This window comes from Hordeum vulgare, chromosome 3H (genome assembly GCF_904849725.1).
Source record: "Hordeum vulgare subsp. vulgare chromosome 3H, MorexV3_pseudomolecules_assembly, whole genome shotgun sequence".
Lineage (NCBI taxonomy): Eukaryota > Viridiplantae > Streptophyta > Magnoliopsida > Poales > Poaceae > Hordeum > Hordeum vulgare.
The window spans coordinates 2,112,163-2,135,076 of record NC_058520.1 but is presented as its reverse complement, the minus strand read 5'-3'; the positions used below and the strand labels follow the sequence as shown (position 1 = coordinate 2,135,076).

The 22,914-nt window shown below is 45.5% G+C and overlaps 1 protein-coding gene and 1 pseudogene across 2 annotated transcripts; one reads left to right on the top strand and one right to left on the bottom strand.

Moving 5' to 3' along the window:
• Nucleotides 1–7,189: 7,189 nt before the first annotated feature.
• Nucleotides 7,190–21,427, top strand: LOC123439106 (phosphoenolpyruvate carboxylase 4). Of its 2 annotated transcripts, XM_045115854.1 has the most exons (20): nucleotides 7,243–7,398; nucleotides 7,510–7,673; nucleotides 13,254–13,368; nucleotides 13,465–13,542; nucleotides 13,625–13,693; nucleotides 13,837–13,915; nucleotides 13,999–14,075; nucleotides 14,171–14,266; nucleotides 14,402–14,543; nucleotides 14,793–14,921; nucleotides 15,279–15,340; nucleotides 15,758–15,786; nucleotides 16,487–16,688; nucleotides 18,238–18,363; nucleotides 18,620–18,721; nucleotides 18,849–18,995; nucleotides 19,116–19,214; nucleotides 19,430–19,518; nucleotides 19,906–20,032; nucleotides 20,243–21,413. In XM_045115854.1, exons 1-20 carry the CDS (start codon nucleotides 7,243–7,245, stop codon nucleotides 21,287–21,289), a joined length of 3,135 nt encoding a protein of 1,044 aa, XP_044971789.1. In that variant the 3' UTR covers nucleotides 21,290–21,413. The 2 variants fall into 2 exon arrangements, with proteins under 2 accessions (XP_044971788.1, XP_044971789.1); XM_045115853.1 differs by lacking the exon at nucleotides 15,758–15,786 and having other exon boundaries at nucleotides 7,190–7,398; nucleotides 14,787–14,921; nucleotides 16,452–16,688; nucleotides 20,243–21,427.
• Nucleotides 11,969–12,098, bottom strand: LOC123445813 (annotated as a pseudogene).
• Nucleotides 21,428–22,914: the final 1,487 nt, after the last annotated feature.

The window sequence follows — 22,914 nt, the reverse complement described above, 5'->3', positions numbered from 1 at the left end:
GAAAACTTGGGCGTACCCTATTTTCTGTTAGAAATGATCTTTGAGAAATGGATGCAACACCGGGGGGAGGCAACAGAAAAGCTGCTCTGGGTCAACGACCTTTTTCTGTGATTTTACGGCTATGAGCGTCGACGGCAAGCTTTTTTGTTGCATCCGTTGGTGACTGCGCACTGGGAGACCAACTGGAGTCTGTGATGCAATCTCGACGACCACGGGCGGGACCCGCCGGAGCTCGTCGACCATGGCCCCGACGACGGCGAGTCACGGGAGGGGGAGGAGGCGATGCTTTGCGCGTGAGAGCTTGGGGAGACATACGAGAGGAAGACGACCTCAGATGGATTAATCGAAAGGATGCACGTGTTAACACATGATGTACCACTACGTGTTGTAACTACACTCCATGTATATAGCATCCACTACTCCCATGCCCTGGCATGCGTGCCACCTAGATAGGGCCATGTAACAAACTCATGTGTATATAAGAGAGAGGTGAGGAAGGATCAATACATAAGAGATAATTCTCCTTCCTACTTGGTATCAGACACCAACCCAATGACCGATCCCGCCGCCGCCGCTTCCCAGGGCACCAGCTCTACCCCCTCGCCGGCGCTCTCCTCCAGTTCGGCCAACAGCGACGGCCTCACTGCCGCCGCCGCCTCCCCCTTCATCTTCGGCACCGCCCCTTCGTCTCACAGCGGCGCCTCACCACCCTCCCACTTTGCGCCCCTCTTCTCCTCTCCCCCCGCCTCCATGCCGTCCTCCTTACCACCGGCTCCGCGTCATCCCATCTTCCTCGACAGCATTCAAAACCACATCAAGTTCCTCCTAAACCCCGACGACCATAACTACCACAAATGGAAGTCGTTCTTTCGGCCCAAATTTGGGCTAGCGCGCCGGCGTGTATCAGTCCCCAAGAATATTTGTGGCCATTTGGTTGCCTTCTATGGCCATCCACCCACTTGTTGCAGTCACTCAAATCGCATCACGGTAGTTGGATCCAAGTAGTCCCTCTTTTTTTAACATGTAGTACTAGATAATTTTCCGTGCATTGCAATGAGATATAAATATTCTAGTACCTTAACCCGTGATTTACCTATATTCATGTTAATATGATTGTATAAGCGGGGCAAAAGCCTTTTTTGGTAAATACATGTTTAATCATATTGTTCGATGATTTATCTGCCTAAATAAAATTTAGGATTTTGTTTGGTAAGAATTAATTGTCTTACACAAAAAATAGTAAGTCAACAAAAGATGGGACAGTTAAGACATTGAAAAAACAAGGGATAAAAGGGAAAATATTAAACGGAGAGAGCGAGGGAAAAAGTAACTAAGTTTGGACGAAGCCCTCTGCCTAACATTTTTTATAAAGGGCGTTTTTATTATCTTAAAATGTAGCATCAAGCGGATACGAAGGATTATGAGTAACAACGGACTCTGCATAACTTCGATGGATACAGCCAAACACGTAAAGTCTCACAAAAAGAAAAGAAAAAACCGATAAATGGGTGATAGTAGACTCATATAGATCGTCATTATGCCTATGTCGAAAGGGATGGTGGACCGATCCAGAGATTATGCTGTCACCCATATTGGGTAAAAAACCTCCATAACCACCTACTCCAAACGCGTACACACCGGCTTGAACAGCGATTGGTACTTCGCTCGTTGTAGCCTAGACCACGTATTGAACTGTGTAAAATTCCTCAGCTTCAGGGACGATTTTAGGGGAGGGGGGGGGCTAGATCCCCCTAACAAATTGATTTTTCTATTATAATAATTGTTGTTGTAGCTAAATTTTTTTTTTTACTTTATATGAACTTTACCCTCTCCATGAACAAACTTGCTCCCCTATGCTTGCATGTTGGCTTCGTCCCTTCTCAGCTTCGAGCAATCAAGCCCACCTCCGTCGACACAACCGTCTGTGGGCTGCTCCTCGGAGGACTCACTGACCACGAGACGGAACCGGCCGGACATGCCGTGCGGCGCAGCCTCCCAGCTCGCTTGGCCACCCAACTCGGGCGCCCGCGCGCGCGTGCCTCATAGAGCAACCCGAGGTAGACGACGACGAGTTCTTCTTCTTCCACGCGACGGCTATTGGGCCAGCACGGGGCGTACGTAGCTGACGGGCTAGCATGCATGCATCCACATCCATCGTGGAGGGCTTGGCTAAATGAATTAGTACCGCATCTCGTAGGGAGACGACGCAGGAGCAATGGATAACCCCCCGGCAAAGGTGGGTCAGCAATCTCATATCAAACCTCATGTTGGTTGATTGTAAGCGATCTTCATGCCAAGCATCGTTGTGGATTCTATTCTCTTCCGTGGCGGTTCAGCTTGAACATATCTGTCAAGCTCACGCCTCTTGGCATGCGTACACTCCGACATGGAGTGATTAGCTTTTTTTTTTCTTTTCTTTTGATTTATCAGTTCGTCCACATTAGTCGATATGCATAGAATTCTACAAATTCCTCTTCATGTGGAGTCCGTTGAAGATTTTATGGACAAATAGCTCCCATGCCATATATTTCCCCACTATTCGTTGGAAAACGACGGCATTCGATGAAATAGCTCAGAGACGACCATTGGACGGCCCAAATAGCCACGGCTCGATACGACCCTTTTAAGCCCTCAAACGGAAGGAAACTGTTAATAAATTTGGATAACGTGAGCTGGGCTATTTGAACGCGGGATCCATCGGTCACCCATTGCTACGCGAGACCCATCAGTCGCCCGTTGGTGCGTGCCACCTCAGATTGGGACCCACCACTTATCGACGTCAACCTTATCGATTTTATAAGAGGCGGACTGCCCCCGCTCCCGTGCTCGTGCCCTGCCCCCGACATAACCGTTGCCTCCCTTCCCATGTTCTTCCGCGCACCTTATTCTTCATCTTTTCCGGCAACGGTCCGCAACAGCGGCGGTGAGGGATGTCCAGCTCCGCTTCTGGCTCCCAGAAGTCCTGGTCGCGTTATGGAGAAGTCCCCATGACTAGATGCCCGGACTGCCCTCGCCTAGATCTATTGAAGCGCTTGACATGTGTGCGCTCGACGAGGGGCAATATCGGTCGGGAATTTGTCAAATGCGAGAGCGCCCGACATCGTGGGAACGATGGGAAGGTAGGGTTTGTCCTGATTTGTCTCGATTTGGCATGATTTTGATTTTGCAGTATGGATTTGGGAATTAGAGTTTCCGTTCCCTTTTTAGGATTCGTAGGAATGTGGCCATTTGAGTGGATGGATAAGTACATTCGCGATCGAGGGTTTCAAGTTGAAGTGTTGCCCCCAATTCAGGAGCTTCCAGTTCAGGCGGCTCCCATCTCGTCTGCTGTGGAGGAGGAGATGTCAAACGGGCACAGAGCCGATCGTCCGTTGGACGATTTTTTGGCGAAGAGGGAGTTGCAGAAATTGAACAAGCAGTTGAGCCAGATTGTGGAATTGAAAAAACAGTAAAACATGATGGCCGGAGCATTTTATCTTTATGTGTTTTTATTTGGTGTCATTGCTTATTTGGGGTTTATTTCTCATACGGATTAGGAATTTCGATTTAGGAGTTGTTTGTAAGATGAACTATGTTATGAATTTGAATAAATTAGCTGTGAATGTTTCCAGTCGAAATCAAAAGCATATAAATTCAGGTGGAAATTAGCTCTGAATTGAGTTAACACCTTGAACAGATTCAATTAGCCGCTTCCGAAAAAGAAAAACCGACAAATTCATGGGCCCGTTGTTGGGTCAAGCCGTGATTACTCAATTAAATTAAGTGAAGGAAAAGAAAGAATTTCGTGTTGGAGAAAAGGTGGGAAAGGTTGGCTAAGTGGATGGGACGCGTTCGATCATAGCAAAAGTTGCTTGACACGTTATTGTTGGCTAAATCATTATTAGACATGTTGGAATGTTGGCAAAATGTTTTATGATGTGTTCGACCGAAAAAATGGGTTGAATGAAATATTGAGGGCTAAATATTATGATGTATCGTGTTGGCTAAATAAAATATAGATGTGTTGGCTTAAAAAATAACATGTTAAGTTAAAAAAAATGTCTACTTGGCTCAAACATAGATGTGTCGTTTTAGGGCATGTACAATAGTGCTATCTTAGGAGTGCCAAATATGATAAATCATGAAGTGGAGGAGAGAGAACTCGAAAAAAAGGTTTTGCCTTCTCTTATTTAAGAGAAGACAAGAGGTAATCTCTTAGCACAATATGTCTCACCATGTTTTGAAGAATAGCTAATTATAGAAGATAAGACTAAGAGATGACCCATTATAGACTTTTTTGTCATCTTTAAATTACATGCAAGTTTTAAAATAAGCTATCTTATCAACCATTGTACATGCTCTTATTTGCTATGGGGGCGCCGGCATCGACTAACCACCGTCGCCCAACATACCTATCCTATCAGTATCTACGTGCTGTATCCCCCCCCCCCTCTCCTGCTGCCACCGGAGCGACAATGTTAGAGAAGGAGAGCCCACAACCATGCTAGCGGCGGACGAGGAAGACTTTTCCGCCCACTTTCGCCTTTGTGTTGGAGAGAGGACCCGTCGCCTACAAACCGAATCTGAGGCCGTATTTTTATTTAGATGTCGCAATGGCTTCAGTGTTGAGATGCTCACACTGAATTTGGCAAAAAAATAAAGATGCTCTCATTCTTAACATGAAATTTTTTTGGGGGATCAACATTTTGTAGGAATGTGTTTGGAAAAGACTAGCATTATTTTAGAAAATATTAAAGGGAAAATCTAATTGGTAGCGTGTGCATGATTGTGTTGCCGTGCAGTGGGAGGACAATGTGCGATTTCCTTTTGATGTTTGAAATTTAAAATGTTTTATCTATAAAATCGTTAATTCAATCGATGATCCGTTTTCATCATTGGTTTTCTCGCGACGAGTTCTTTGAAGCTAGATCTCATGTCGATATGTTTCGTCAACTTTTTTTTTGTTCATACTTGCCACATTGTTTGACCCACTTGCCATATTATTAACCACTTACTTGCCTCAAAAAAATAAATTGATTGTCACTTTTTAATGTTGTTTCGTACAAAAGCCTTGTAACAGATTTCATTATACATGATATAAAAGCATGTCATTTGAGTAGAATTTAACTGACAGATACAACAAAATATTACCACAACTACGTTTCAGAACAATCAAATGTCCTTTTATTATGGCACAACATAACAATTGAGGATAGAATTCAACAGACAAATACAACAAACATCGTGACAACTATTTTTTTTACAATGACTGACAAGTTGTATGAGACAATATGATAACGAGGTAGGATTAAAATGACAAGCACAAAAAATATATGTGACAACTATGATTTTATAAGCACTTACAAGCTTTATGAGACCACATGACAACTTAGTAGAATAAAAATGACAAGCACATCAAAACATTTTGGGGACTGCATTTATAAGCATCGACAATCTTTGCACGAAATGACATAAAAAAATATGGCAATTAAGTTATTTTTATTGGGCAATTAAGTGGTTAATAATATAGCAAGTGAGTGGAACAATGTGGCAATTACGGAAGGAAAAAAAGTTTATCGAAACATGTCGACATGAGATCTAGTTTCGAAGATCTTGTCGCGACAAAGCCAACGGTGAAAATAGATCATTGATTGAATTAACAGTTTTAAAGACAATACTTTTTGAATTTCAAGCATTGGATAGAACTTTACATGATGCATATACATGCGAGCCGCCGTATGGGAGCACAGGCATGCGGCGCCGCTGCATCGTTGAACCCAAGATTAAATATATTTTGAACACTATGCGTATACATATAAAGAAAGATCTGTCTAGGGCACATCTAACTCTAGATGTGCTCCACTTATTACACATCTAAGAGCAACTCCAACGCAGTGACCCAAACAAAAACTGATTGTTCGTTTCCATGGCCTGTCCGCCTAGCGGACATGGGGCGGATACGGCGGGCACCCAACGCGCAAACACAAAAGCGGACAGAGCGGACAACAACTAGACTAGGCGCTCCGCCTTCTCCGTGCCGTCCGGCACCTCCTCGCGCCGCCCTCCTCCTCCCTCACGCCGTCATCCCTTCCACTCACTGAGGTCCGGGATCCGAGCGTCGAAAGATCCGCCCTGCCGCGCCTCCGCTAAAGTTGTCTTCTTGCCAGCGTCACTTGCTCTGCACCAGCCAGCGGTTTGTCCGTTATCGTCTCTGACGTGGAGCCGGGAAGAAGGAGGATGTGGGGGCGCCCGGCCAAAGCGACAAGGAGGGCCTGGAGTGAGCACGGCGGCGGCGGCCTGCGCAGGGGGGCTCGCCGATGAGCGCGGCGACGAAGATCCCCCTGGCGAGCACGGCGGTGGCATGCGCAGGGGGGCTCGCCGATGAGCGCGACGACGGAGATCCCCTGGCGAGCACGGCGGCGGCCTGCGCAGGGGGCTCGCCGATGAGCGCGGCGGCCGCCTGCGCATGTGGCCTCGCTCCTCCTCGCGGCCGTTGTGAAGGTAGACGCCAGCTTGAGTGCAGTCACTGATAAGTGGGACCAGGGGCGGACACGAGCAGACGACGGCAGTCGACGAGAGCGCCCGGTTCTGTCCACTTCATACACATTTGTTCTCATATTTGCTCCAAATTTAGGTCAAGACGGACAAACGGACATCAGGCGAACACGCGCGTCCGTTTGGGTCATCCCGTTGGTCAACTTTTGTGTCCGGATGACCCAAACGGTCAAAATAGATCGCTGCCTTGGGGTTGCTCTAAATGACCCACTCAAACTAGAAAAAGAAGGTGGGAAGACAAAAAGAAAATGCTTGCACGAATCTTAACGTAAAATTAATGACATAAAACTTAGATGTGTAATAATTATAGCACATCTAGATGTGATTTAGAAAACTGTAGAAAATAAAATGCAGTGGGACCAAAATCCATACGCTTGGAAAATTAGTGGTGGGAAATGTGGCACCGCAAAATTTAAATGTGTAATAATTATAGCACATCTAGAGGTGCTTTAGCAAAACTGTAGAAAATAGAATGCAGTGGGACCAAAATCCATACGTTTGAAAAACCAGTGGTGGGAAAATATGGTTTGCGCCTCTGGCATGTGGCATCGCATGCCGGGCCTCCACTTGGCCGCTCCCACCGTCTTCCTCTCCTCTCTGCTCTCCTACACCATTCCCCACACGGCCGGCCGCACCTCTCTCTCTCTCTGACCAATCAATCCGGGCTTGGGAGCTGCCGATCTCGACGACGACGACGACGACGACAACATGCCGGACATGACGGACGACATCGCGGAGGGGATATCGTTCCAGGCGTTTGAGGACGACTGCCGCCTGCTCGGCAGCCTCCTCCACGACGTCCTCCTCCAGGAGCTCGGCCCCGGATTCGTCCACCTTTTCGAACGCATCCACATCCTCGCGCAGGCAAGTTCGATCGCATGCACGCACGCTGCTACGCCGGCCAAATCGATCAAATGCATATGCTGAGACTGAAATTTGGGTTGGATGGCCGATCGGCCGGACTGCATGATTCAGAGCGCGGTGACGATGCGCGGCGCGGGGATGGTGGACACGGCGGCGGTCGTGGAGCGGCAGCTGGAGGCGGAGCTGTCGGCCATGTCGCTCGAGGACTCGCTCTGCCTCGCCCGCGCCTTCTCCCACCACCTCAACCTCATGAGCATCGCCGAGAGGCACCACAGGTGCGTACGCATGCGCGTCCAATACATGCACCAGCACGTCAGCACACATGGCTCCTCTTAATTTAAATCTGATACTAGATAAGAGTCGATTTGCCAAAATAGTACCCGTACTAATTATTCTCTCCTTACAGAAATATAAGAGCGTTTTAGTGATCTAAACGCTGTTATATTTTTTTACAGAGAGAGTAAAACTTAATTGCCAAAATAGTCCTTTCAGGAAGAAACGGACAGAAGAGAGATGTGTTCTACGGTATGATAATTATGGAACATGTAAGATATTGTGAAAGTGTTAAACCCTTTGATCGGGCCGCATTGGTATTTATACAAGAGATGCCTTGGCTTACAAGATGAGATCGACCGTGATACGATCGGTTACAGAGAGTTTCGACAGAGGGAGAAAGAGAGAGAGACAACAGAAGTAGAGATAGAGAAGATTACAAGTTCGAAGTACTTTTCTATATCTATACAACATACTCTAACACTTCCCCTCAATCTAAACCTCTAAGAAACTTTGCCAAGGTTGAGATTATACTTAAACTCATCCAACCTTCTCATAGTGAGAGGATTTGTGAAGCCATAAGTAAGTTGATATTCTGTAGGTATAATCGAATATCAAGGAGCTTTCGGGCTACTCTTTCCCTTACAAAATGGAAATCAACCTCAATGTGCTTTGTGCATGCATGGATAACCAGATTAGCCGAGAGATAGGTTGCACCAATATTATCACATCATAACCTCGCAGCTTGTGGGCTCTTAATTCCAAGCTCATGAAATAGTGTTTGTATCCACATGACTTCAGCTGTCGCATTTGCCAAAGCTTTATATTCAGCGTGAGTGCTTGACCGTGAAACTGTAGCCTGTTTTCTTACACTCCATGACACAAGATTTGTTTCCAGAAACACATCAAAACCACCTGTAGACCGTCTGTCATCAGCGCACCCTGCCGAGTATGCATCTGAATATGCAGTGACAAGTAAAGAGGAGGACTTGGTAATTTGAAGTCCAAGCCCATCTGTAAACTTGAGATATATACCTCAAAATTCTTTTAACTGCAGTCCAATGAGTAGTAGTAGGTGCATGTAGATATTGACATACCTTGTTCACCGAATAAGAAATGTCAGGACGGGGTCAAATATTGTAAGGCACCTACAACACTTCTGTAATTTGTTGCATCTGCCGGTCCAAGAGGTTCTCCACACTCAACTGTAAGCTTCTCTGAAGTTGAAATTGGTGTACCTACTGGCTTGCAACTTTCCAACCCACTCTTCTTAGAATCTCAGTAGTATATTTATTTTGTGTGAGAAGTATGCCATCTTTAATTTTCTTGACCTCTGTGCCAAGAAAATAGTGAAGATCACCCAAGTCTTTGAGAGCAAACTCCAACTTTAAATTCTTAAGCAGGCAAGTAGTGGCATCTGAACTTGAACTAGCAACAATTATATCATCAACTTAGGCAAGGACAAACATAGTGATATTTCCTTTACTGTGAAAGAATAAAGAGGTATCTGCCTTGGATGGGGTAAACCCAAGCTATTGTAATTGTATGCTTAATCTGGAATACCAAGCTCTTGGTGCCTGTTTCAAACCATACAATGCTTTATCCAACTTGCAAACATAGTGTGGTGTCTGTGATCCTCATATCCAGGTGGCTGCTGCATGAACACTACTTCCTCAAGAACACCATGAAGAAACGCGTTCTGAACATCTAGCTGTCATAGACTCCATCCTCTCGAGATAGCAATAGACAATACAAGTCGAACTGTGGCTGATTTAACAACATGACTAAAAGCGTCTTCATAATCAATTCCAAATCTCTGTTTAAAACCTTTAGCAACCAATCTAGCCGTGTATCTATCTATACTTCCATCAGCCTTCTTCTTTATCTTATAGACCCACTTACAGTCAATAACATTGTTGCCATGTGTAGGTGGTACTAAATGGCAGGTCTTGTTTTTCATGAGGGCATTATATTCACTGTCCATAGATTCCCTCCAATCTTTGTTAGCAAGAGCATCATGCAAATTACTTGGTTCACAAGTAGTGGCAAAGAAAGCACGCCTAGTTCTATCATACCTTATTGTGCCATCGGTGCATTTATTTTCCTTGACAACACCTGACTAAGACCTGGTATGCCTGCACGGAAGAACTTGAACTGGACCTATAAGAACATCTTGCTGAAGAACTTTTGTAGATATGAGGACAGAAGGACCCGATGTAGAAGGTTCTTCTGAAACTGTTGTAGAAGATTTTGCCTGACTATAAGCAGACTTTTGCACAGAACCATCCAGCAATCCAATCGACGGAATCCGTCTCGCATTCGCCGTGTCACCTTCACGCACATGCATCACAACGACTATCCCTGAACTGGTGGAATCTGCCGCCAAGCCACGTGTGGCTAAATGCGGGGAGGGAAGATCCTCCTGGGATCTCGTGCATGTGGAAGCATCAGGGTTGATGCGCTGATCTTCTTTGGATCTCATGTCGTCAGCCGAATCAGCCTGGGACCACGCGCCACCTTTGTCTGATTCTGCACACATAAAATGACGACCTGAAGCTGCACATGTATCAACAAAGTTACTGGTTTTGATGGAATTTCCCACATGATCAAGTTTGCTTAATTCGCCCCCGTGATCAGGAAGAAGGACATAGTCCGGGAGAAGTGCTATTTCAGCACGAAGAAGGGCTCCTGCATTGGGACGAAGCTTTGCAAACGGAAAGAGAGTTTCATCAAAAACAACATCTCGAGAAATATAGATGCGTCTGGTTGCAATTTCTAGACATTTGTATCCCTTGTGAAGATTACTGTATCCAAGGAAAACACATTGAGTGGAGCGAAACTCAAGCTTGTGAGAATTGTATGGACGTAAGTTGGGATAACAAGCACACCCATTTTTTTAGGGATGCATAATCTGGTTTTTGACGATAGAGACGCTCTAAGGGAGTAGAATTGCCAATAACTTTACTCGGAAGACGATTGATAAGGTATGTGGCAGTAATAAAAGCTTCATCCCAATATTTGAGAGGCATGGAGGCATGAGCTAAAAGGGAAAGGACAACTTCTACAATGTGGCGATGTTTGCGCTGGGCAGAGCCATTCTGTTGATGCGCATGGGGACAAGAGACATGATGTTCAATGCTAATGCTGCGGAAAAAGGAATGTAGTTTCTCATATTCCCCTCCCCAGTCACTTTAGAACGAGAGAAATTTTCTATTAAAATGTCTCTCAACAAGCTTTTGAAATTCTTGAAACGCAGAGAACACTTCAGATTTATACTTAAGGAAATAAATCCAGGTGAACATGTTGTAATAATCAATGAAGCTAACATAGTATTTCTTTCTTCCAAAGTAATCTCGGGCATGACCCCATACAGCACTAAAAATAAGCTCTAAAGGAGCATGAGACACACTACTTGACTTGGGATAAGGTAGTTGGTGACTCTTGGCACATTGGCAAGCTTCAAAAACAGACTCACTAAGAGAACTATGTGACAATGGAAGATTGCCTTTGCCTTTATTCACTACTTGTTTGATAATAATCGATGAAGGATGTCCTAAGCGTTGATGCCACCGTGCCAAAGATGGCTTGATGGCGGAGTAGACCCGATGATTATTGCGACTAAGTGCTCCGGATGTGATTGGTAGAGCCCTCCGATGCATCTAACGAGGGTGACTTTCAAAGAAAAAATTGTTATCAGTGGCTAAATGAGACAGATGGAAGATTCTTGTCGGCTTGAGAACATGAAGGACATCTTTGAGAATAATATCACGTTTAGTAGTAGGGGAATTAATGGAAGATTGACCAATGTGAGAAATAATCATACCTCCACCGCTTGCGGTATGAACTTGATCATTCCTGAGGTACTTCTCTCGGAGAGCAAGTTGCTCAAGTTCACTGGTTACGTGATCGGTGGCACCGGAATCAACGTACCAAACACCATCGCCTCCTTGATCACGCATGGCAGCAGCAACATGGCGTGGATCAGGAACGTAGTCCTCATCATAGCGATGCCAGCAGTCCATCACTTCATGGACGCCTTTCTTGCACACTTGGTAGTGAGGCCGGCCACTAGAAGAAGAAGCACGATGGCTATTGTTGTTGTTGAAGCCGCCACCACCGCTGGTGTTGCCGGATGAACCACCGTAGCCGCCGCCAGCAGAGCGACCACCACCGCCTTGAGAGTCGCCACAACTGCGACCACTGCCGCTTGTTGCCCACGCCCACGACCACGACCATGATAGGCAGAGTTGGTAAATGATTGATGGAGAATATTGTTGTGGAGGAGTGGTGAGGCGGACATCAAAACTCAGAAGCTGACTGTAGAGCTCCTGAACCGTGACGGGCTCCACCCGAGCCACGAGCGTCGACACGACCGGATTATATTCCAGATCGAGGCCGTCGAGGATTTTGGATGTGATCTCGATGTTAGAGAGGACGGCGCCGGTACAAGCAACTTCATCTGTGAGAGTTTTAATTTTTCCAAGATACCCAACCATAGTCATGGTACCCTTTTGCAGATTTGTGAGCTCAATACGAGTATTGATCACCTGAGGTTAACTTTGAGCAGCAAGCATGGTGTGGATGGTGTGCCACACCTCGGCCGACGTCTGGAGCATGACGACCTCGACAAGGATATCGCGGAAAACAGACCCCATGAGATACCCTTGGAGTTGTTGTTGCTGTGCATATCAGAGGGATCGGACGAAATTGGTGACTTGCTCTTCTTTCCCGTCCTTGGTGATAGTGAGAGTCGCCGGTGGTGTCGGGCTCGTCACATCGAGGTGGTGCTCCATCTGTGCACCCTTGATCTGGGGTAGCACGATGGCCTTCCACAGGAGGAAGTTGCCCCTCGTGAGCTTCTCTTGAGGCGGCGGTCCGAGAGAGGTGGTGGTGGCTGTGGAGGAGGAGGCAAAGGTGGATGATGTGGTGGTGGAGAGCAAGCCCATGGTGCTGGGAGTCATGGCGGCGCCAGACATCTTCTCGGCCACGGAAGGTAGCTAGATGCGATCTCTTTCAATCTATCGAGGAAGAGGCTCTGTTACCATGTAAAATATTGTGGAAGCGTTAAACCCTTTGCTCAGGCCGTACTGGTATTTGTACAAGAGATGCCTTGGCTTACAAGATGACATCGACAGAGGGAGAGAGAGAGAGAGACGGCAGAAGTAGACATATAAAAGATTACAAGTTTGAACTACTTTCCTATCTCTATACAACATATTCTAACAGAACATACTACTCTCTGTTTTCTTGAAATCAAAAAGGCAAACCGAGCGCCCATTTTTTCTATTTTCTTTTTCGGTTGTCAAGACTCAATGCAAATGCTTGTGCTTATAAATTATAATCGGACAGTAGCATTTGCTGCGCATTGGATGGGCTTCAGATGCATGTCCCAAACTCATGCTATAGTTTGGAATTCGGCGGAACTATATGTACGCTGATTTCTTTTCTGATAATCTGGAATAACATCTAGATCTGCTACCTAGTTTGCACCCCAAGCATCTACAGTGAAATTAGGATCCTGTTTTTGTGCTGAACTGATCGATCTGTTGCATACAAAAAATAATTTTACCATATGTACATAGGGTCCGCAAATCACGCAGTGAAGTGCATCTGTCGAAATCATGTCACGATATATTCGACAAGTTGATTCAAGGTGGTGTTCCTCCAGAAGAACTTTATAATACTGTCTGCAAACAGGTTATTTTTTCTTAATAATGAAGAGCACAATTTTTCTGGTATGGTGATCCGACCAAGCTTAGCTGATGCTTGATATTTTCTTTACCCACTGTGCAGGGGGTTGAGATCGTTCTGACCGCACATCCGACTCAAATAAACCGGCGAACCTTGCAATACAAGCACCTTAGAATAGCCGTGAGTTAGTCTGTGATTTCTGCCTTCGATCTCACTGTTTCTTGTGTTCTAACTTCTAATGACTGATGGGACTGTGCTGCAGCATCTTTTGGAGTTCAACGGACGGCATGATCTTAACTATGAGGATAGGGAGATGCTAATAGAAGACCTGGTATGCTTGAGAGGTTTTGATACATTTTTTTCCTCATTGAATACTCTGTTTTGCTGATCTGAGGTTTTGATACATTTTTTTTCGTTGAATACTCTGTTTTCCTGATTTGTTCTCAGTTCCTTCTGACTCTCATTACGATGCAGGTAAGGGAAATCACAGCATTATGGCAGACAGATGAGCTGAGACGCCATAAACCTACACCAGTTGATGAAGCTAGGGCTGGTAAAAAATCAAGGCTTCTGGCCTCTTGCAGGTTTGTCCACGATACTGTAAACGATTTCAAAATAATTTCTTGACTCTGGCAGGCCTTCATATTGTGGAACAATCTCTCTGGAAATCGATACCACGTTATCTTCGCCGTGTCAGCAATGCTCTAAAGAAGGTTGCGACAACAATTACTGTGATATTGATGTATTTAACTTCTGTTTCACTCCCCGGAGCAATTTTAAATTTTCCCTTTTAACACGATGCATATAGCATACTGGAAAGCCTCTTCCACTAACCTGCACACCAATCAAATTTGGTTCATGGATGGGCGGCGACCGAGACGGGAATCCTAATGTCACATCAAAGGTAAGCTTACGGGCTTGATGATGCTTAGTATTACACTAGTCTTTCTTGTGTGTACATGATCGATGTTTTTCGTTTTTTCTTCCTTATTATAGAGGGATTATATTTGATTGAAACAATTGTCATTTCTATGCGCAGGTGACTCGGGATGTTTCCTTGATGGCCCGGTGGATGGCAATTGATCTGTACATCCGACAACTAGACAGTCTCAGCTTTGAGTTATCCATCAAGAAATGTAGCGATAAGCTTGCAACCTTAGCCAATGAAATCTTGCTCAAAGGTTAATTGGTTTCATGATTATCCACCCAAGTTCTCCAATCTTAGTTAATGAGTAAAGCCTAAAAACTAGAAGTTGCGTTGGTATGGCCAAATTATGGCACTGCCGGAAATGCCTAGTTAGTTTGAAGACCACATCTCCTTGGTGTAATAACAATATGTATATGGCTTTAACCAATATCACCTGTAGTGCACATATTTCAGATAATATTGTTGATTTATGTTGATAATTCTACTGGATTATCAGACTCAGAGTCGACATCTGAAGAGAAGAAGGCCAGCCCTTGGACCAAAACAGGACCAGAAAAGAACTTAAAACTGCAGCCCGGCTTGGGGCTGCCTGCTCAACTTCCTTCTGGTGCTGATCTTCCATCATTGGCAGGTAGAATCTCTGTTGCCATCCTAACTTTATGTGCTGCTGCATCATATACAATCATTTCACTTAAGTTTCACAATTTTTGATCCATAATAACAACTGCATTTGTTGCCTACATGGTGGCTTCAGGCTAACTGATGTATTACTTTGTATGGTCTCTGTGAATAATTAATAAAATGGTTGTATGCATCGTCTAGATGCAGAGGCCGGGGGTATATCCTCCTTTTCTAAAAAATAATAAAAAAATAATAACAACTGCATTTCTTGTTCCAAAAATCATGTAGAATTTGCAGTGGCAGTTGTTAGGTCATGTCTTGGTCTATTCTTCACCCTATTCTAATCTAAGACTTGTATCTGATGCAGAATGCAATGATAGCGAATCTCAATTCAGAATGGTAAAACTTCCATGGAACCCAAAACATCAGGTTTGAACTATTACACTTTTACGATGTCTTATATCATAGCTCATGGGACATCCACTACTAGAATCGCCACTATTGTCGAGTACCAAAGAAACTCGGCAGAGCTCATATTAAACTCGGCGACATTTTTCTCTAAGTGCCAATCTCGACGCAACGCACTCGGCTCGATGGCCCCCAAAAATCATTAATACTGCCGATTTGTTTCTATCGCGAACTTGCTGAACGTAAGCAAAAATGTTTGCCGAGTTCTTGCTAGAGCAAACTCGACGGGATGGGTCGTTAACGGAAGTGTCACATGGCCCAACTATTTGCTGAGTTTTGGCACAGAAAAGTCGGCAAAGTTTGGCCAATAGAAGTAATCCACGTGCCTGGGCTGGAATTGTAATTTAAAAATATGAAAAACTAAAAATGTTTACCGAGTTAACGTTAGATGAAACTCAGCAAAAAAAGTCTGCCGTCATGGCTCCGTCGCGTGCCGCAACGCCTGGTCCACATGTCAGACTTTGTCGAGTTCCTTTCGTTGGAAACTCGATGAACTTGATGTTTTGTCGAGTCTTTTTATTCGCCGAGTCGTTTTTCATCAGAACTTGGCAAAGCCAGAGCTCTGCCGAGTTACTTAACATTGTTGGTTTCAATTTTGGATCACGCTCGATAGACATAAGTTTGTCGAGTTTCCGATAGAATAAACTTGGTGAAGTATTGGAACTCGGGACAAAACACCACTCTAGTAGTGAGCATTGTGGTGTAATCTGTATAAACATGTACATTGGCTACTGGTACTATGAAATGTGATGAAAACATCGGTTTTGCTAGAACTCATCTAGCTGAGTTTTAGTTATGTCTCATTGACCTTTTATAGTCATTGAATGATATACTTTAGGATGCGAGTGTATTGATTTGGCTGTATCTGTTTTTGTTTTCCATGTAAATGAAGCCAAATTATATCTCATCTAGATGAGTTCTAGACACTCCCAATTAAAACCATAAACACCGTGGACTATACTCGCATGGTCTCGCCTCGATTCAATAATATCAAGATGTATGAAACCAGCACACGCAGGGGATCCAAATACCTCTCGGTTAATAATGGTATCATTTTCTTGCCTCTTTTCAGGGGATCCAAATTCCAACAGAAAGAAGTGAGGACAGTCACAGTCCAGTGCAGTCTCCTGGTCGTCGTCCAGGATCATCACATATGAGTCGAACTCCAAGTGGTAGTCAACTAAGGAAAATGTTGTTCACAGAATCTAAGATAGGCCGGTCAAGCTTCCGCAAGCTTCTAGAGCCAAGCCTATCAGATAAACCAGGAATTACGCCATACAGGATTGTCCTTGGTAATGTAAAAGAAAAGGTTAGAGGCAAAATTATTTTGTTGAACTTCTTCCAAGCATAAGTTAATTTCGCATTATTTGAGTATCAAATTGGTGTTGTAATGCTAGATTTCCAGTAGTATTAAATTCAGCCCAATCCCAAAAAAAATATCAATCGGTGGAGATAGGTAGAACATAATTTAGTAGGTTAAAAATTGCTACTAGGTAGAGAGATACTTCCTATGTCATCTCATCTCTAACATGGATTCAATCTGACTCATAGCTTGTTACAAACACACCTTTCTGCATGGTTTATGTTGATAGCACTTTGAAACTTGCCTGATTGAAAATCTGACACGAGAGATGCCCGCCAGCTCCTGATCTTTTTTTTCGATAAAGGACATTTCATTGACTTGATATATCAAGGTGATACAACCACATCAAAAGAATGTCCGGTCTATGCATAGCAAGATGCACACAACCAACAAGTCCAACAGACCCACAAATAAACATCATTTTACAGTAAAAATAAATCAATCCAGCATAGGGTGCGTCATTTCCTATCCGGAGATTACACCGTCATCCATGAAGGGAGAAAACCTCTCTGGTCGTATGCTCCATCCGTGTAGACGCCATCATAAAAAGTTCTCTGTTCTCCAGATTCTGTAGGATAGATCAGGTATGGAGCCATTGCTTACATGCATGAATAACCTGCACAACAGATGAAATACATTTATTGTTAAAAACCACATCATTCCTGCTAAGCCATAATGCCCAACATAAGGTAGCTGCCCCCATACAAATATGTGCAAAAAATTGTTTAGCAATACCCGCAACCAGTTGCCGAACATGTTACGTGGACTGTGTGGGGGTATAGATTTGAAGCTACTTGAACTATGGCGCAGACCGAGTAAATTTGCACTAAAAAAAGAAGTGTTTGATGGACTCCTCGTATTGGCAAAAGACACATGTCTTACTACCCTACCAATTACGTCTAGTCAGGTTGACCCCTTTCTTTAGAAAGCAGAGAAAAATCTTTACTCTTAGAGGAATTTTGAGCTTTCACAATTTCTTGTTATCAACCAAAACGTCACAGTGAATCATTGCATCGTACAAAGACTTGAGTGAAAACCAGAGAAATTTTTTCACTCTTAGAGTAATTTTGAGCTTCCACAGTTTCTTGTTATCAACGGGAACGTCACAGTGAATCATTACATCGTATAAAGACTTGAGTGAAAACCTGCCGTTTTGATGCAATTTCCATCGAAACTTATTCGGTTCGCTTGACAGTTGAACGACCTCTAGATGAAGAAGTAATTCATTCCATGCTACCAAACGAGGTCCTAAAAGGTCCCTGTGGAAAGAAATATCAGGGTTTTCTTGTCCTAAAACTTGTTTGACCGTGACGAATTTATGTTGAACGATCCTGTACAAGCTAGGGTATTCAACAATTTGAATCTCAATCAGAACCAGCAGTGCTATGTGTAAACGTGTCAAACACTAATCTTTACAGTATTCAATGTTCATCTTAACTGCCCAAAAGGAGGCAAAGCCCCGGCTGCTGCCCTTATCGTATATTTCTGTTTTCAGATGATGAAGACACGAAGACGGATTGAGCTTCTTCTTGAGGATCTACCATGTGACTCTGATCCTACAGAATATTATGAAACACCAGATCAACTTTTAGAGCCTTTGATCTTGTGCTACGAATCACTGGTAAGTCTTCATTACTAACTACTGTAAGATTTTTTTTTTTGAGTTTGGCACTGTACAGTTTTGGTATGGAAACCTGTATTGGGCATGAGAACAACCCTCAATATTGTATGACCATCCAGTATATAGAGAAAAATATGCAAATCTTTATTTCTGTATAAACATAGACACTGTACAAATAACAGAATCTGTTGAATCGTTTATCACATGATTTCCTTTTTGTACTGAGTAGTACATGCTCTTCAATAATTTTTTGAAGCAATCATGTGGATCTAGCATTCTTGCCGATGGCCGGTTAGCAGATCTTATACGAAGGGTTGCAACCTTTGGTATGGTGCTAATGAAGCTCGACGTCCGTCAGGTATATCTAGTACAAACGATTGCTACTGCTGCTTGTGTTTTCTCAGATCTAATTGTGTCTAGTGTCTACTACCGAAGAGCACAGGTAAGATTCATCCATGAATGAAACCGCACATTTATCGCTGCAGGAATCAGGCCGGCACACAGAAGCGCTCGACGCCATTACATCTTACTTGGATCTTGGTGTTTATAGTGAGTGGGATGAGGAAAAGAAGCTGGATTTCTTGACTAAGGAGCTGAAAGGCAAGCGCCCTCTAGTTCCCCCATACATAGAGGTAATTTGTTGCATACATAAATCAAAAATTCACATATAAATAAAGGGAACAAAAGATATCCTTTGCCTAGTTGAGAAGATTTACATCTGTGTCTTTTTCTTTTCCCTTCCCGTCTTTTAGGTTAACGCTGATGTGAAAGAAGTTCTCGACACCTTCCGCGTCGCTGCAGAACTCGGGAGCGACTCACTTGGAGCATATGTGATTTCAATGGCCTCTAATGTATGACGAGACACCACTTCTGTTATCAGCTAATGATGCAACCTTGAATATTCCGTTACCTGATGATATCTTGTATACAATTTAAGATTTCTGACTGAATCTTGCCTGAACTTTACCTAGTGGAGTCATATGTAGCCCTCATGTGATATCCCAGATCACAAACTTTATTTGGTTGGCACGAGTTGTGATTTGCAGGTGCTTGTACTTCCTTGCAGGCCAGTGATGTCCTCGCTGTCGAGTTGTTGCAAAAGGACGCAAGACTAACAGTTAGTGGGGATCTCGGAAGGGAATGTCCCGGTGGAACGTAAGCATGATTATCTATATGCATATAAGTTGTAAATTTCTTATGAATTTCTCGTCATGTTCGGTCCACACAGCTCTATGATCAAATCAACTGATGAACCTGAAAGCATCTATATATATAATGAAGGATCAATTTGAAAGTAAACCTAGAACCCGAAACATCTGAAATCAGCTGACTACAGCCTACGTACCAAATGGCTACACTACATTAGCAGAGGCTAGTTGAATGAAAAGAGTAAATATCTAATTAAGCTGAAGTTAATCTGGGAAGTAGAACACTGTCTGGATCGTGCAGCTGTGACCATGTCCATACCTGCTTTTAATTTGGCACTGATCATGTCTAGAGTAGCGACATTGGCTTAAATCGATGTGGTGGGTGGACATGCAGGTTAAGGGTTGTTCCATTGTTCGAGACGGTGAAGGATCTGCGAGAAGCCGGCTCGGCGATCAGGAAGCTGCTGGCCATTGACTGGTACAGGGAGCATATCATCAAGAACCACAACGGCCACCAAGAGGTAGAATTTTTTTCCGATAAAGGATGAATTTTTTTTTCTTTTATCATTCTTACGACATGTTATATAGTACTCCCTCCGTCTCAAAATAAGTGTCTTAAGCTTAGTACAATTTTGTACTAGAGCTAGTACAAAGTTGAGACAGTTATTTTGGGACGGAGGATACGTACGTCAGTTAACTAAAACAGTACTTTGTCTGAGTTAACGTTACAGGTGATGGTGGGCTACTCTGATTCTGGCAAGGACGCGGGGCGCTTCACGGCGGCGTGGGAGCTGTACAAGGCCCAGGAGGACGTGGTGGCGGCGTGCAACGAGCACGGCATCAAGGTGACGCTCTTCCACGGCCGTGGCGGGAGCATCGGCCGTGGCGGCGGGCCGACATACCTTGCCATCCAGTCGCAGCCCCCTGGGTCGGTGATGGGGACGCTACGGTCGACGGAGCAGGGCGAGATGGTGCAGGCCAAGTTCGGGCTGCCGCAGACGGCGGTGCGCCAGCTGGAGATCTACACCACGGCGGTGCTCCTAGCGACGCTGCGGCCACCGCAGCCACCGCGGGACCCCAACTGGCGGCGCGTCATGGAGGAGATCTCCCGGGCAAGCTGCGCACACTACAGGCGCACCGTGTACGACGACCCGGCCTTCGTCACCTACTTCCAGGAGGCCACGCCGCAGGCGGAACTGGGCTACCTCAACATCGGAAGCCGCCCCGCCAAGCGCAAGGCGGCCATCACCGCCGCCGGCGGCATCGCCAGCCTCCGCGCCATCCCGTGGGTTTTCGCGTGGACGCAGACACGGCTGGCGCTGCCGGCGTGGTTGGGCGTGGGCACGGGGCTCCAGGACGCGCGCGACAAGGGCCGCACCGAGGACCTCCGGGCCATGTACGAGGAGTGGCCCTTCTTTCGGTCCACTCTCGACCTCATCGAGATGGTGGTGGCCAAGGCCGACGCGCCCATGGCTAAGCACTACGACGACGTGCTGGTGCCGTCGCCGGACCGGCGTGCGCTCGGGGAGGAGCTGCGGAGGGAGCTGGCCAAGGCGGAGAGCTGCGTGCTGGCCGTCAGCGGGCACACCAAGCTATCGGCCAACAACCGGAGCCTGCGGCGGCTGATCGAGAGCCGACTGCCGTACCTCAACCCCATGAACATGCTGCAGGTGGAGGTGCTGCGCCGGCTGCGCCGAGACGACGACAACACCAAGCTCCGCGACGTGCTGCTCATCACCATCAATGGCATCGCCGCAGGGATGCGCAACACCGGTTGATCAATTTTCTTTTACCTTCCCTTCTTATTATGGAAACTCTGTACTTCAGCCGGCGGATCGGATGTAGGCATCTGCCGCCTCGTCCGTACGACACGTGTTATATACGGACTCATCTACTTATGATTTGTGCAACTTACCACTTGTTGTAGTTCACGCACCGCAACAGCTTTTATGTTGCAGGATCTGAATTTGGATCCCTTAGAGCAGTAGCCTCTTGGCGGTGGCAGGCGGCGCCGCCGGCCGTCCCCTGCCTCCATCCTCCCCAACCCCCGCGCCACCAGCCGCTCGACCCGACGCCGGCGACCTTCCGCAGCCGCGCCGCCGCCCCCGATGCCGGGGCCCTCCCCTCCCCCACCCTCTCGCGCCGCCAGCCGTGCCGCCGCCCCCGATGCCGGGGCCCTCCCCTCCCCCATCCTCTCACGCCGCCAGCCGCTCGGCCCCGACGCCGGTCGCCGCCAGCCGCATCATGAACATTGCAAAAATTTCTGCAACCTAACCTTTGTTGCAAAAATTCCTGAAACATGACCTTTGTTACAAAAAATTCTTCAGCAAAAGTACCTATGTTGCAGAAAGACGAAGATTTTTTTTTCCTGCAACAAGCAAATTGTTTCTAAAACTCGGCCGTTGTTTCAGGAATTAACGGATCCAAAGTTTATTTCTTACAACAAAGCGAAAGTGTCTGCAACTCAACCGTCGTTTCAGGAATTATGGGGTGCCAGGCCGGAGCGGATCGGACGGGTGCGCGTAGATCGGACGGCCCTCCAGGTGGGAGATGTTTACTAAAACATCCGTCGGTGGATGCGTAGCAACCCCTTCTTTTATATATATTTGATTGTAGTTTACAAAGTTTGACTTCACAGAATGTATTTACATGTGCTCCCGGGTGAATAGGATTTCTCTTCCCTCTTCCCCAAGAAGCTACTCTCCCACATGACTAGGGTTTCTCTTCCCCCGTTGGGTACCGCTGCTCCATCATGCGTCAGATGGCATTTGGGCCGTGGAGATGTGGAGGACCCTCGCCCCTCGCTAGCATCCGGTATCCCGCTTTTGTTCTTGTTTCGTTCAACGTCTTTGTTGGGGCAGTGTGATGGCACCGACACCTCTAGTATGAATAAAGTTTTCCACATCCAATCGCGTCTCGATGAAGCATGTAGCGTTGTTAGAGGTCGTGTAATGGCATGTCACCATTGGATTTTGTGGGATTCGGTTAGTGTTGGTCTTTTGTAGACATGTTTGGATCTAATCTCTTGTTGTGTGCTTCAGTTTTGATCCTTGTGATCTACGTTTGTTTCTCTATATCAACAACGGTTGTTCTGCTGCATGACTACTTCTTGACTATTTATTACAACAAGGTTTGCCCAGCCCTCTATTTCCATGAATCTTGTTGTAATTTTGTTTAATTTGGTTTTCTTTATAGTGGCATGACACATGAGAAATACATGCAAAGTTTCTAAAAACGATTGTGCTAACGTCCAGTCGACTGAACTGGACGTTAAACAACAGATCCACATACCTGGGTTAATCACTTCTTCCTAACTAATCACTTGTCTAATTTCACCTTTTCTAATTCTAACTACTCGACTAATTGCGTTGATGGCACCGGAAGAGCATGCAGCCCGCGTTCA

Bases quoted from the DNA above. Each gene is read 5' to 3' on its own strand.
- LOC123439106 (XM_045115853.1), top strand. From the start codon at position 7,243: ATGCCGGACATGACGGACGACATCGCGGAGGGGATATCGTTCCAGGCG. The intron at 13,916-13,998 runs GTAAAAAATCAA...TGACTCTGGCAG, and splicing joins AGTTGATGAAGCTAGGGCTG to GCCTTCATATTGTGGAACAA. The intron at 19,215-19,429 runs GTATGACGAGAC...ACTTCCTTGCAG, and splicing joins TGATTTCAATGGCCTCTAAT to GCCAGTGATGTCCTCGCTGT.